Raw genomic sequence first — 16,154 nt, 5'->3', positions numbered from 1 at the left:
TCTCAATGTGATGGCACTAGCATTTTGCCTTGGATTTATCTCAGTTTGGGAAGGTAGCTTTCCTTGTGATTCAATTTTGTTTAAGGATGAAGCCATTTGCCCCATTTGTTTCTCAAGATTCTGCACAGTATTTGCCAAATTTTTCACAATCTCTTCAAGGGATGCATTAGAATTTTGAGGTGCAGCTTGAGCTTGGTTCCTTTGCTGGTAGCTTGGATATTGCTGTCCCCTTGCATAACTGAAATTTGGATGGTCCCTCCAACCTGGATTATAAGTATTTGCATAGGGATCATACCTTCTTTGCCCATTAAAGCCTCCAACAGCATTGACTTGCTGGTCCTCCTCTTGAAGGGAAGGACATAGATCAGTTGGGTGGTTGTTGGCACATATTCCACATGTCTTGGGCTGCTGAATCTGCTGGACTTGTTGGGCTTGACTCACAACAAGGCTACGGACAGCATTGGTGAGTTCAGAAAGTTGGGATGATAAAGTGGAATTACTCACCTCATTTACATTCCTTGTTGGCAGCTCTTGATCTCCAAATTGCTGAGAAGCTGCGGCCATGGTGGAAATTAAGTCCCTCATCTCTCGAGGTGATTTTCTCTCAGTTGATCCTCCACAGGCTGCATCAATAAACTTTCTTTCTGAGGGTAGTAGACCTCCATAGAAGTACTCAATGAGAGATTGGTCAGAAATATCATGTTGAGGGCAGCTTGTGCATAACTTTTTGAACCTCTCCCAATACTCATACAAGCCTTCAGAGTGCTTTTGCCTTATGCCACTTATCTCTCGACGGATGCCAATGGCTTTTGAGGTAGGGAAGAATTTTTTCAAGAATGCTCTCACCATATCAGTCCATGATGTGATGGTTCCGGGTGGTAAGTAAAATAGCCATTCTTTGGCATAGTCGTCAAGGGAAAAAGGGAAGGCTCTAAGTTTGATATCCTCTTCTGGAATACCTTGGGGTCTCAAGGTTGAGCACACAACGTGGAATGCCTTCAAATGCTTGTGAGGATCTTCATTTTCAAGGCCTCTGAATTTGGGAAGGAGATGGATCAGACCTGTTTTTAGCTCAAAAGGTGCTGTCAATGGGGGATATGCAATGCATAAGGGTGCTAGATCTCCTGCTGGTTCAGCTAACTCTCCAAGAGTTCTCTCCCGTGGCTGAGGTGCTTGGACGGGCATGTTTCTTGCTTGATTTTCAGCTTCTACATGTGCAGCAGGTGGTGCCGCCATTGCTGGATTTTCTGCCATAACCAGAAGTTCAGTTTCTGGTAAAAATTCTGCTGTAGCAGGTGCAGTAATGGAAGTTTCTGCTGGTGCAGAAATTTCTTCAGCAGGGGCAGTAGGTGGTCTGTGAGGTGGAGTTGTTGATGAAGATGGTTTTGAGGCTTGGTTCCTCAAATTTGCTTGCTTTCTTAAGCTCTTGGCAGTCTTTTCAATCTCCGGGTCGTAAAGAAGAGTGTCTTTACGGCCAGACCTGGTCATAAAGGGAAAATACGTTAGTTTAAATCAGTTCCCCGGCAACGGCGCCAATTTTTGATAAGCGGTTGTCGAAGCCGTCAAAAATAAACCTATTAAACAATTAACAATAAACTTGTAGATAGTGGTAATAGGGTCGAACCACAGGGAATTGACACCAATGTTTTTCCTAATAATGACTAGGTAAATAGCAAATAAATAAAAAAGGGGGGGTTTTGATTTGATGATTAAAATAAAATAGCAAAAGAAAGCAATAATTTAAAGATGAGTAAATCAATAAGAGAGAGATTCTAGCTGAAGTGTGAGTGTTATTCAGTTTGTTCAGAATTGATCATTGATTTCTTAAAGACTCCTATTTGACTTCAATAAATTAGTTTTGGTTGTGGAAAACGCTTCTCACAATCCAAATTCCTCCTTAGTTCTAGTTTGATTAGGAAACGTTCGCTAATCAAACACTAATCAACAAGTTGCCAAGGAACGTCCTTGGGGCATTGTAGCATCGAACAACTGTTGATTGCATTAAGACTTAGAGAAACCTAATTCTATCCTTGCCAACCGCGTGGTCAAGTTTAGATTATGCAACCTGATTAAATGTGTATTTGAACAACCTAAGCAATTACGGACCTAAACCATTCAAACAATATCACTTAGCAAATTAGAAGCAATGGGCCCTTATTGATCCTAAAAGCAAGTAATATTTATAGAAGAGATCAGATTGCATAAATATTGAAACAAACAAGAGTTCAACAATGGAGTATTAAACCTCCCAATTCATCACAATTCTGAATATTCACAATTTCAACTAGAAACAAGGAACTTAGCCACTCATGGTGGACTAAATACACAAAAAGATGAAAAGAAAATAAAGAAGAACAACTGCAGAGTTTCTGGCGAGGGAGAGATGCTGGATGAGGCTGTTCAGAAGATACTTTGCTGGTTTTGAGGCTCTCCTTTTATAGCTGCAGAATTTCTCTCCTTCTAGGGTTTTGAAATCCCTCTTTGATTTGGTGTTGGACTCCTCTTTTGATGTTGACTTTAATTGCAATTGGATTTCCTTGGATGAGAAGCTCTTTCGTGGCTCTTGGATAAGTGCTGGAAGTGATTGGATTGGATTTGGACTTCTGAAAATTCGGATTTCTGTTTGCTGTCCATTTTCCCGCTCTGCTGTAATTTTCTGCTGTCAAAGTGATTTGCCCGGAGATTTGACCAGTTTCTTGGGCAAATCACTGGGCAAATCGCTTCTCTGTGAGTCAGTCCTTTATGCCTCTGCGAGTGATTTGGCCAGTGATCCTCGATTGTCTTGGTCAAATCGCCTGCCCATGTCACTGCTGTCTGTTGCCTCTGGGTATCTGTTTTAGCTTGATCTGGGCAGTGATTGGAGCAGATTTTTGGGCAAATCACTGGGCAAATCATCCTTTTGCAAATTTTCTGCACTTTTTCTCCCATTTTCCAGATTCTTCCTTTTCTGTAAAAACAATATAAAAACTATAAATTAAGCTAGAAAATGTGTAAATAATCAATAAAAGAGATAATAAAAATGTGGCTAAATTGTGCTTGATCAGTGACTCTTTTGCATGTCCTCAAACTTAGCATGTCCCGGACTAGCCATTAGCCCATTCGAGTCCTGGACAAGGACAACAACTTACTACCCGAAAAAAAGAGAGATTAGCTATTAGGAGTCTATTTTCCACGTAGGCCTAATACATTCAGGCTATTTTCTGGTTCATAAGGAAAGAGCTCGATTCTTTTAATCCTGTTGGTGCTCGGTAGTCCTGACATTCTCTGTTCCTCCTGTGACTATAAAACCTTAACGTCCCAAGTCCAGAAGTTAAGATTCCTTCCTAAACTGGCTACATTTTGGGATCTTGCACTGTAAGAACATATGCGATTGTGATTTTCCTGGATTATTATTATTGTTATTATTATCATCTTAAGCAATTTTCTAATATTAAGATATTGTATCCTATAGAATTGTATGAAGAACTAGTAAATGGTGAAAACCAAGAACTAGTGAATTTGAGCAAGATAAATAATCAGGCGAGACTTCTAGACAAGTATACATCATATGTTTCTGATTTACCTTTCACTCTAATGAAATAAATAAAATCATGTATAAAAAAAGGATAAATTTATGCTGAAAGATTGGAGTCAGAGTTGTGACACCACTTCAGGATATTCCTAATTTAATGCTAATTTAACTCTAATCATGTCAAATGCATGGTTAAGGAAGTGCCCAAATAAGATAGGAGGTGAGAGCACAACTTCTCTTTTGCTTGGTCCTCATTGTAATGCTAAGTTATAGGCAGACTATATATCATGTCAAGAGCATGGTTAAAGGAAAGTTTACCTACCTCCACTGAACAAACTATTATCAGATTAGTGGGGAAAACGAATTCATGAAACTCACTTGAAATTGGGAGAATTATTGTTTTTTATTTTAATGTGAATTTAGCAGCAACTGACTATATATGTTCTTCACCAACATAGAATTATTGTTTTCACTCATGAATTTCTTGAATTTTATAGGATTCAAATATCATTTACATGTACATATACACCTCTCAAAGCTTGAAGCATCGTAATCTTCGCTAACATGTCATACATACATATCCAAAATAGCATGCCTATATATTAATACAAGCATTATACAATAGCCAACAGTACTTTAAACTTGCATGGCTTATTGTCCTCTACTTATAGTACTACATTTGTTATATATCTACAAGTTTAGTTTAATATGTTGTGATTTCTCTATCTTGTCTGGAAGTTCAATGTCTTTATAGCATAAGCATATACAAATGCAAAGAAGATTGTGAATCCAACCAATACTGCAGCAACTGGCCCCATGAAGTCTGGATCATACCCATAATAATCTTGAATGTAATTTTTAATTGAAGGATTAGGAGATAACCCAGGAACACTAATGGGGTCTTCAACATCCCTGTACTGTGACACAAGTAGTCCATACACTGTCCATGCCACTGGGCAAATCCAATAGTACCATACCCACCACTTGGGAATTCTCTGAAATTTCACAACAAAAAATGAAACCCATTAATGCTTAGTTATTTTTCAAGTGAGAGAGAAGACAATGCAAAGAAATGAACATTACCGGTCGAGGAATGAAGAAGCCTGAGAAGAGATTGAAGAGTGCATAGAATGTTGCTGCAAATATGGATGCTACTTGGAGGTTTGGCGAGACGGAGACGGTCATCATTCCATAGTATGTGAAGTAGAGGAAGGAGAAGAAGGAGATAAAAAAGAACCAGAAAAATTTGGCTGCTGTCCATTCAAAGGCTACCATAGCATACACAATTACTGTATAATATGTAGTTTGAACCAGCACATAAGGTATTTCACAAATAACCTGCAAGGTCATAACATTCAAGTTTCAATCAATTAGAATTGAGACTCTGAGGACTATTCTTTCACATCACATTATATGCTAATAAAAAGAAAGTTCTTTAGCTCACCTGTGCAAGGGCATAAGGTAGTGCAGAATACATCCCTGCTGCTCTTTCGCGATAAAAGACACTTCTTTCGACCACTATTATTGGCTGTACTGTTGAGCAGTTGTTGATTCCAATAAACAAGACTGCAGCATACATGGCTCCAATGATCATACTCAAGTCAGTTGAGGTATCCCTGAATTATAGAGCAATTATATTAGCAATTAAAATTGATGTTCTCTTGAATTCTATAAGCAAGCAGGAGATGAGATATATTTGGAGTTTTGTTGCATACTTTTTAGTGCCAACTTTCCAGAATATAGTCCCAATCATAAGGGCAGCAGCCAAGGTGAAGAAGTATCTAACAAGGTTATAGTCAGGACTTCTCCAGTAAGTCCACCACTGCTTCCAAAGGCATGACTTGAACTGTCCCCATGGAGAATGAGAATATTGGGAGGCGAAATAAAGGTCTTTTGCTCCTGCTGGTGGTGTGCTCAACTCCTTCACTAAAGCCTTGTTTCTCCTGCTCATATGGAAGCATATATTTAAAGTTAATGTTCAGACAAACGCAAAGTAAACAAACACGCATTCATAATTGCAATGCTAGAGAAAGAGATACAAGAAATTTAATATAATTCAACAGTAGGATTTATGTCCACGACAAAGTAGAGATAATGTTACGACCACTCTCTAACCTATCAAGAATAATATGACTTAAAAAACTGACAGAATTTCCTAATTATATATATATATATATATATATATAATGAACATGTATAATTTGCTATAATTTTAAAATATAAAAGTATAAAAATAAGGTTGGTAGCTGATTTAGTTAAATCATAATATATTTCCTCTATGAGAATCAAAAAATTATATATATATATATATATATATATATATATATATATATATATATACCAATAAAAAATATACTTCTAGCAGTCTGAGCATGTAATTTATGTATTATCCTTCAAAATTATAAAAAATGTAATACTTAGCTACCTGATTGATGTGAGAATCGGCAAATTACCATTGAATTGTTAATATATAAATCCTATCTTAATACTATTAAATAATTTGAATTAATTATTTTGGATCAAGTACAAAATGGATTCAAAAGTTATTTGTATTAGTTTCGAAAAATTCAAATCACACCAGCATAGAACTTTTCGGGTCATGTCACAATTTGGACCACAAAAAGATATACCCAAAATTCAAGCCACATGAACAACAGTTAATATTAGAAAAATCTTGCATATATATGCATAAGAAAAGTTTTTGGATATTAGAAGTGTCTTGACATACTGATACAAGGACGATGATTTGTAGTGTTCTGCAAAGTCAATCCCAAGCCGGACCTCTGCTGCTATTGAGCTCACTTCTAGCATCCACGTTGCTGGATTGTACTTGTCTTTGATTTTAGGAACTCCAGGAATTTCCTGCAAATGTGTGAATGAGCACAAAAAGTCAGATAACACAATTTATTTTTCAAGTACCCTGAAGGATCAAAGTTTAATAAAATACCTCAAAGTATTCGATGATCTTGTGGGAATTTCGACCCAATGGACCTGAATATATCACTTGTCCTCCTCTCTTCATCAGTAGCAACTCATCAAAGGCTTCAAAGATGTCGATGCTGGGCTGATGGATTGTGCAGACAACAGTTCTTCCTGTATCCACAGTGTTTCTCACAGTCCTCATAACAATTGCTGCTGCTCTTGCATCTAGACCAGAAGTTGGTTCGTCCATGAAAATTATTGAAGGATTAGCAACAAGCTCCACTGCAATTGTCAACCTCTTCCTCTGTTCTGTTGACAACCCTGTAACTCCTGGAAGCCCAACTATAGCATCCTTGAGATTGTCTAGCTCTACCAACTCCATCACTTCATCAACAAAAATCTGGAAAGATAAAAAAAAAAAAGGGGCAAGTTTCCTTTTAGCATTTTATTATTTACCCGATATTCTGTTTCTGAAAAAGTTGATTAAGTGATGAATTTACCATCTTTTCTTCATTGCTGACTTCCTTGGGAAGTCGGAGGAATGCTGAATAGATCAAGGATTCTCTAACAGTGACTTGAGGTGAATGGATATCATTCTGTTCACAATATCCGGAAACTCTTGCAAAGGTCTCTTGCTTCTTGGGAAATCCTGAAATTCTAATATCACCTTCTATATATCCACCTGTTTTTCTTCCTGCCAAAACGTCCATCAATGTTGTCTTTCCAGCACCACTGACTCCCATTAGTGCTGTCAGGACTCCAGGCCTAAATGCACCTGTTACTTCCCGAAGTAGCTGAAGCCTGTCCTCTGGAACTCCTTGCTGCTTCATTTCCTGTTGCCATAAAGCCATAAATTAAGTTGAATTATGTTCATTACTTGATAACAGTGCTAAAATTCTTTTTTAAGAGCCATAAAGGTGTTGATTCTTACAGCAGGCATGTCTACATAATAATTGACGTCGTTAAAGGACATGGCTAGGGGAGTGAAAGGAAGAACCATTCCTCTCTTTGGAGCAACACCGTTAGCTGCCTCAAGAGATGAATCTGCATTTCTACTTAATCCATTGGGATTGGATCTGCTGCTCATCCTCCGCATTGCCATTTCCCCTGTGATGTTCCAATTTCAAGTCTCTATAAGAAATTCAATAGCAACCATTTAAACAAGTCATGTAAAACTGTATAATTTTGTGTTCCTTACTTGTATTGTTTCCATCAGCAGAAGATAATGAGTGAGAGTTTGACTTGGACATTCTTAGTCTTGGCTGACCCTTTGAGTCTTCCTCACCTTCCATTTCCTTTGCTGATTCCTCAGAGATTGTTGCTTGTTTCTTTCCAGGAGCTATTATGTCAAAACAACAATAGCATGTGCGAAAGATTAGCTACTTGAAACAAGAGAACGAATAAAGAAAGAAGGAAATTTAGCTTGGCAGAACTTACGGGTCAAGTACATTAGAGAAAAGGTGAAAAGGATGTTGAAAAGAACTGCAAATCCTAGAACAGCACCTGCACCAATCCAATACCAGTTCTTGTCGCGAAAAACATCTATGCTCTCGAGCACTGCTATGCCTAGGCGTCTACTATTGTCTGAAGCCTGCAGAGGAATCAATTGCATCTCAATTTCATCTAAATATATATATATATACACACACATATATAACGCTCATTGATAATGTGAAACATACCAATTTGTTCATCCACCTTGGAGCATATAATTCATTCACAGCAAAGGCATTGTAACCATAAGACATAGGTGAAAGCCAATAAGCCCACTCCCACCAGTTTGGAATTTGACCTGTCACCAATGTCAAAAATATATATATATATCTTTTTAGCAATTCATTAAATACACAAGCTTGTTTAGGTTTAGATTAGTGCTGACCTTTAGGTATGATGAAGCCTCCAAGTAGGAAAACAAGGAGGAGAATGAGCACCCCACCAGTGTTGGCAATAATCATAGTCCTGCAAACTCCAGCAATAAGTCTAAAGAGACCAGCAGCCATTTGTTGTGTCAGGAATACTAGTAGCAGATGCTTAAAAAACCTGCAGAAATGGCAATCTATAGTTAGAAAAAAAAAAAAAAACTTTGATTTTAAAGAAGTATGGGTATGATTAAATTTACCTGCTGGCTTCAGGAGCAAATCCTATGGAGTAATAAGTAATACACACCCAAACAATGGACTCTATTATGGATATGGGCAATGCAAGCAGGAAAGTTGGGAGAGTGAAAGTCCAAGGTGGGTGAAACAGAAGGTCTCTTTGCTTGTAAAACACTGGAAGCCTTGAGATCATCAGAGAAAGCTCAGCAAATCCATTAAACATGTTAATGATCATTGTAAACAGAAGTGCTCCAACATAGATTGATCCATCTGCTTCATTCCTTGTATGCATTCTGGGCTTTATAAACACAGTAGATGATATAATTGCAACAATAATAATTTGGACAGTCTTAGAGACAAAAACCACAGCATTTCTCTTAATCAGTAAAAATTCCTTATCCCAGCAGGCCTTGAGTAGGTCAAGTTTTGGAACTGAATATTTTGAGAATGCTAGAGCTGCTCTGTGGCCATGTGACTTGTCAAATGGCACGGAGAGCTCGTTCTCTAGCTGCATGCCCACATGGAAATTCTTGAACTTTTCTGCAAATTCAGGGACTGAAATGTATCTGTATGGTTTGTTTTTGTTTGCCCAGTATTGTTCTTGGTCTTTCTTTGATGTAACCTGCAAGAATCACAAAGTAACATTAGTCCAATTTTTATCTTGCTGAATTATTATTCATCAGGCCCATAGCCCAATAGTAGGATTTTGGGTTTCTGACCTCTTGCAAGAAATCAGCAGTTCCTTTTCTCTCGGGGCAGCGGAACCCACATCTCTCAAAGAATTCAAGAATGTGTTGTCGTGGGCCCTGGTATACGATACGCCCTTCTGACAAGAGGATGACATCATCGAATAGATCAAATGTCTCAGGTGCAGGCTGGAGTAAAGACATCAACACTGTGGCCTCAGTAAGGTGCACAATCTGCTGCATGCATTTCACTATCTGAAATGTTGTGGAGCTATCTAGACCCGTTGATATTTCGTCCATGAATAATGTTTTTGTGGGCCCAACAATCATCTCTCCTGTATCAAAATAAAAAATTAGATCTATAATGAAAAATCTACACAATAAATATACTCAATCAATTAAAATTTACCATGTATATTAAAATAATTATGATACATTTTATTTATATTGTTAAAATCATGGCAGGCTCCGCTTATTTAATAATTTAATATTAATTAAATGTTATATAGATTGATAATGGATAAATAAAAAATGGGTTCAAAAGTTATTTGAATCAATTCGAATTGAATTATTTCAATTGATCTTAGAGTTATCTTGGGTCAGATAAATTGTATAGAACTAATAAATCTGTAAGAAAAGTACTACCCATGTGAGATGAGATGGAACCACCCAAAGTACTAGCGAATCGCAATATTTAAGAGTCCAATTCTGGTTTAACAATTGTATTTAATTCAGTTGCGATCAGAACGTCATAAATTTAGTATGGAAGAGTGTCAGATTCAACTACTTGTATTGCATCCAACAGTAAAATACGGTAATTCTGAATTAAATATGATAATTAGTACGAAATTATTAAATATTTTAAGTTAACCGTAATTTAATTTAATCGTTTTAAATCAAGTAAAAAATGAGTGTAAAAGTTTTTTTGAATCAATTTAAATCGAATTATTTCAACTTTAATTTAATTATTTCGTAAACGTTTCCAAAATTATAATGCCTTGAAATAAATAAGTTTTTGTTCACTATCTTGATTCGTAAGAGAGGGTTAGTGGATTCAAGTTCAACCCCGAGATTTGGTCAAGGATATGCATTTATTCAGTCATTGGTTCTTGTTCCCACAGAAATATAACTTATTTGCTTAAAGCATAACAACTTGCTTCTTTTAAGATATCTTAATTGACAAGAAAAATCTAGTGAAGCTTCAAGACACTATTAATTTATAATTAAGAATTAAAAATGTAACCTGTCGTTACTCTTTTTTTCTGTCCACCAGATATCCCTCGAAGCATTTCATCTCCAACAATGGTGTCCTTGCAGATATCAAGCCCCAGCAGCTGTTCCATTCGACATCAAACAAAAACATGGAATGTCAACAAATTTTGCTTATAATATTAATAATGATGCGATTTGGTCAATAATCAAATGAAATTAGTAGGTGGCATCGTAAATTTGTTCACCAGCCAAAAGGGTATTAGAAAAACAGAAGAGATTAGGCATTAGGGGCCCCCATAATCCAGCAAGAGTCAGAAACCAGCACAGGAGTAGGTAAGGAATTGAGGCTAAGGACCATATAGCGAGTTTGTTGGCTTCCAATTCGCAAAAAAGTCATAACTTAGATTTCTGTGTTGACATCTTATTTGTCTTAAATAACTCGGCCCCATGTTCACATGCACATGCTTTCTTCCATGCAAGTAAGGAAATAAAGATTTCTTAGTACTTACTTTGAGAGTGTAGTCGGTAAAGAGGTTGTTTTCAGCTCCTTTCATTGCAGTTGCCTGAAAATTACGTGTAGATTTTAAGTAATTAACTTAGAAGATTTCATGTAGTTTCTGCTTATTATTATTATTTACCTTCATGAAAAGATCTACTTCTGCCTCTGGAAGTATTCCTGCATCCTTTTCTCTTCTTGAAAGCTCGCTCAGCAGATCTACATTAGTTAATTAATAATTGAAACGTTTTCTTGATTAATCAGTGTTTAATTAATGATCTAGAATATTATAATTAATTACCATATCGACTCCCAACTCCTTGACACCTTGCTGAGAAATCTAGGGTTTCTTTCACTGTCATTACTCCAACATGAACATCATTTTGGCTAATATATGCAGATGTCTTTCGAGGCACAAATTCATTTAGCTTATACCCATTATACGTTATATCTCCACTAACCTGTTCAAAGAAAAAAAAAAATAAAAATCATTTTCATTGAAACAGTAAAAATTTTATTATAAAACATATCACAAACAAATGCTATGTCAAATTGGTTGGTGACCTTTAGACTTGGGTCCAACTTTCCGGCCAATGCTAACAAAAGGGTTGTTTTCCCTGAGGAAGGTGGACCTAATAATAAAGTCATCCTTCAAAAAGAAAAAAAATGAAGTCACATCAAGTTATGGAAATTTTATATTGGTAAATATATTAAACAAGACATAAAAAATTATTTCTTGATATGATTTGTTTACCTAGATGGCTTTAGAATCCCAGAAGCATCTTTAAGAATAGTGAGCTTTGTTCTCTTCGACAAATGAATCCCAAGCATGCCAATGGCTGATTCTGCAATGTTTCTGGCAACATTTGGAAGTGTAGGAAGAGCTCTGCTGCCAATTTGGCAATCAGCTTCAACACTTAAACGCTCAAACCTAACTTCCACGGTTGGAAGTCGGATTCCAACCCTGAGATTACAAAGAAAAATAATTGGGATTTATTACGTAGGATTAAACACAAATATCTCGAATCGTCGACCAGGTTGACTCAGACTAATTTGAGCTGATGAGTTGAAACAGTCTGGTTGCGTGTTAGGACAAAATTAATGTTTTAGTGGATCCTGAAACTGTGTTTACATTGGATAGACCGATACTTTAACGGATACTAATACTCCCAACTATTTGCGGCCAAGCATGATTACTTAATCATTTCATTACTATTTGAGAAAGGGAAATCTAGGAAAACTATATAAAAACCCAATAATCCATGAGATATGCCATTAATCAGAACGAGTAATTAACCATAAAGAATAAAAAATAAGCCAGCCTAATTCAGATCATGATCTTGGCTGTCTATATTTGTGTGTAAATGATGATTTTTTTAAAGTAAATTTCAGCTAGGATTTCTAAATTTAAGAGGAAGAGAAAGAAAAACTTACTTATCAATTCTCTGTCTAAATTTTCTCAAGAATTTCTCATTATCTTCCTCAGCAACCTTAAACAGCATATCGATGAACGTCTGCCTATCATTCATATCAAGCTTTCTGACATCAACTTCTTTATGAATCATCTTGGCTCCATGGAGCTCATTCTCCACAAAAGATTTTATGATAGTTGTTCTCAATCTATCATATGTTGGTAACTTCTCTATAGCAGCCCATTTTAGAGCTTCTTCATCTTCTTCAGCATGGAAGCTACTTCTACGAGAATACATCCTACCTGAAAATACATCTTCCATGCTCCGACTGAAGCTCCTGCTTATGCTTCTGCTTATGCTCTGGCTTGCTCTTCTACTCGAAGCTCTTCCCATTTTCTCTATACCATCCATGTTTAGCATTGTTCTGAACTGAATTTAGAGAAACAAGAAAAGGAAACTTGACTGATGAGCTTCAATTTAATAGTATGTAAATCTATTGTTTGGCTGCTGAGAAAAGGCAAATTAATATAAAGCCTGTTAAGTATGGGTTATGATGACTTCTGAGGTTCGTGCAACGATAAGTATAAGGAATCAAAGTGAAGATGTTTTGTTTCTTATCAGGTACATCCTTTTTCTCAGGTGCCAAACAAAGGGTAGGAAACTGCGAGAAAAACACTTACTCAGTGGGGTTAATTCTCTTGAATAACTGGAAGGAGATTATGAAGCTGAATTCTCTTCATAAAATAGAGGAAGCAGTCTCTCTCTCTCTCTCTCTCTCTCTCTCTCGCTGAATCGGATTTGCTTGTAGAGAGAGCGATGGAAGTGCTTTAGAGAAGCAGGACGATGGACACATATATATACGCTTGAGATATTCTGCAAATGTTTGTCAAAGAATAATTATTTAAAAAAAAAAATAGAACTCTTTAGAAATTTTCAAAAATGATTGGCAGACCTACTTTCTTATCTCCTTCATGCAGTAATTTATTATTACTATGTTTATCCATCAGAGCTAATTGAATTAGTAAAACTTACATCAGACCTAATTGAATTAGTAAAAATACAGCTCTTCTTATTATTCATTAAAATTCAACCCTTAATTCTTTATTTCAAATGCATCAAATTGATATAAACAAGTATATCTTAAAAAAAATAATTTTACTAATACTTCAATAATTTCATATAAAATATTTTTAAAAAAATAACTAATATATTTTCTAGATGCTTATAAAAATTTTTAATAAAAAATATTTTAAAAATAAATTATTTTTCAAAAGAAGTATAAAAATATATTTTCTACATTTTCAAAATTTTATTAATATTACTACACTTTTTATTCCTAGATTTTATTAACATCAACATTGCAACAAAATAATAAAATGGAGATAAAATATTTTTCTAAATATATTTATTTAAAAAATACTTATCACTTATTTATTTTTCAGTTACTCTAATCCATTTTGATTGGGTTGGATTTTATGCTTATTTTCCACTTACTATATAAGAGATTAGACAGTATTATTTTCCACATTTATTTTTTAAATTTTTATTTATTTTTACTGTTATAATACATGGTAATAATTTATTTATTTTTTTAATGAATAAAAATTATAGTTAAAATTATACTTATTAAATATAAAAATAAATTGTTTATTAAAATATTTTATTTTATATATATAAAATAAAAAATTGAATTTTTTTTACAATAATTTTAAACTATTATCACATTGTTGTCTTAATAATATTAATTGAAGTAATCTTGTAATAGCATATGCTAATAAGATACTTCTGTTTATTCAAAATGTAGTAATATATTACCAACCAATTTTCACACATCATATATCAAATGAATTTCTTTAATTTTATTAAATGCAAATCATTCGGATTTAATTAATTTATAAATGAATGAAATATTTATATCACAGAAAAATATTTTTTCTTTTATAAGATAATAGCATAATTAATAGATTTCTCAATATATTTTAGTTTTTAATTAACCAACCCGATTAAATAATAGTAGTTCCATTTACTTTAGTGATTAAAGACTTATAAATTATAAAATTGCCCTTATTAAAAATATCTAAACTAAAGGATAAATTTACATTTTCAAAATCTAATCCATTTTCTCTATTAAATATTCTTTCTTCTCATCTTCTCCCTCCTCTCCTCTCATTTCACCTCTCATTTCACACTCAAATGACGATGGATTCTTGAGGTTCCAAAGTTTAAAATAAATCTCAGATGATCCAAGTGGCTAAGGTGACTAGTTTCTAATGTGTACTCAAGGTTATTGGATTAATTTCTAATGTGTACTCGAGCTTATTCTAAGTCATATGATATATTAATTACATATAATTTTTATAATAAATACCCAGAGTTATCATTAAAATAACTTCTAAAAATTAAAAAATTTTATAATAAATACACAGAGTTATCAATTAGCTATAATTAGTTTTTAATATATGTACTAAAGGTTATTTCAAACCATATAATAAGGTATGTGTAATTTCTATAATAAATACAAAGAGTTATTATCAAAATAATCTCTAAAAATTTTATCAAACTATTCGAGTGGCTAATGTAATTATGTAATTGATTTTTAATAGGTGTACTGAAAGTACTTATAAAAAAAAGTGTATTAAAAATTATTTAAAATCACATGATATTATATGTGTAATTTTTATAATCGCACAGAGTTATCATAAAAACAACTTTTAAAATTTGAGAAATTTTATCAAAATGGCAGCACATAATTAGTTTTTAATACGTGTAGTAAAGATAACATATAAATTGTTACTCACTTAAGATCGTGTCATATGTATTTCAGTATAATATCATATGAGCAGGTCTGAATACTTTAAAAGTTCAAGTAGAAGGATCAAATCAATAAAAAAGGTTAGGGTATTATAGCGTTCGGATTTATAATATTCAAATAAACTGTATAATACTTTAAATGTATCGTACTACAGCCATCCTGATCTGATGTGTGTCAAGATGAAAATATGGACGAGAGTACAAGTACTCCTTCCAATGTAGAAAGCATAACTTCCACTTTATATTTTTCAAACTCATAACTTTTTCTCCAACTCTTCACCCTTAAATACTTCAAACCCAGTATTATTACTCAGCAAGTCCATTCAATACACTCACCCCTATCACGTTCCGTAAATTCACATTCTCATACTACCGCATGTCTTGATCCTACTTCCTGTAAATCTATTAATTATCAATAACTATGAATCATAGCAGATTTCATATAGATATACTATAATCAGTAATAATAATCAATGATTAATCATAGCAGCAAGTCCATTCAATACACTCACCCTGCCACACTCCCGATACTCAAGAAATCCACCACTTATTCAACCACGGCCACCACCTCTGTCGCTGCTGCGAATCACTGTCGTAAGAATAAATCAACAAATTATTATTACTTTAATTAAATCATGTAGTAAATAAAATTCATAACAAGACAAAATTTAAAAAGTTTCATGTCAATGAAAGAAATTAATATTCTTCAATTCTTTGACCCATTTGCTTTTGTGTTAAAACTTATCATAGGGCCCTGCATTAAACAAGTAGTTAAGCAAATAAACGTCCAAATCAACAACAATTTTAGTCTGTTATATTGGGCATTACGATATTTAAAATTACTGATTTTGAGTTGAAATTCTATTTATTATTTTGTATCGTGTGTTGCGTTTTAATTTTTTTTTTTTAAAAAAATAATAATACATGATCTTTGGTTGGATGTTGGGTGGGCTAAGTTAACAATATCACTGTGTAATCATGTTTTAAAATTCCCCAGTTGGGTTGGTA

At 34.3% G+C, this 16,154-nt stretch overlaps 1 protein-coding gene across 1 annotated transcript; it reads right to left on the bottom strand.

The window, feature by feature from the left end:
* Window positions 1-3,959: 3,959 nt before the first annotated feature.
* LOC110613573 (ABC transporter G family member 29) lies at window positions 3,960-13,177 on the bottom strand. The gene is made up of 22 exons (XM_021754780.2): window positions 13,016-13,177; window positions 12,358-12,764; window positions 11,678-11,887; window positions 11,488-11,572; window positions 11,225-11,384; window positions 11,066-11,142; window positions 10,937-10,990; window positions 10,459-10,549; window positions 9,249-9,550; window positions 8,553-9,151; window positions 8,313-8,473; window positions 8,116-8,225; window positions 7,871-8,024; window positions 7,632-7,772; window positions 7,365-7,540; window positions 6,934-7,266; window positions 6,459-6,833; window positions 6,240-6,373; window positions 5,227-5,454; window positions 4,956-5,127; window positions 4,595-4,849; window positions 3,960-4,506 (listed from the first exon to the last, which is right to left on the bottom strand). Exons 2-22 carry the CDS (start codon window positions 12,753-12,755, stop codon window positions 4,234-4,236), a joined length of 4,488 nt encoding a protein of 1,495 aa, XP_021610472.1. The 5' UTR covers window positions 12,756-12,764; window positions 13,016-13,177; the 3' UTR covers window positions 3,960-4,233.
* Window positions 13,178-16,154: the final 2,977 nt, after the last annotated feature.

This window comes from Manihot esculenta, chromosome 4 (genome assembly GCF_001659605.2).
Source record: "Manihot esculenta cultivar AM560-2 chromosome 4, M.esculenta_v8, whole genome shotgun sequence".
NCBI lineage: Eukaryota > Viridiplantae > Streptophyta > Magnoliopsida > Malpighiales > Euphorbiaceae > Manihot > Manihot esculenta.
Note: the sequence above shows the minus strand (reverse complement) of the source record. Positions and strands in the feature narration are given on the sequence as shown.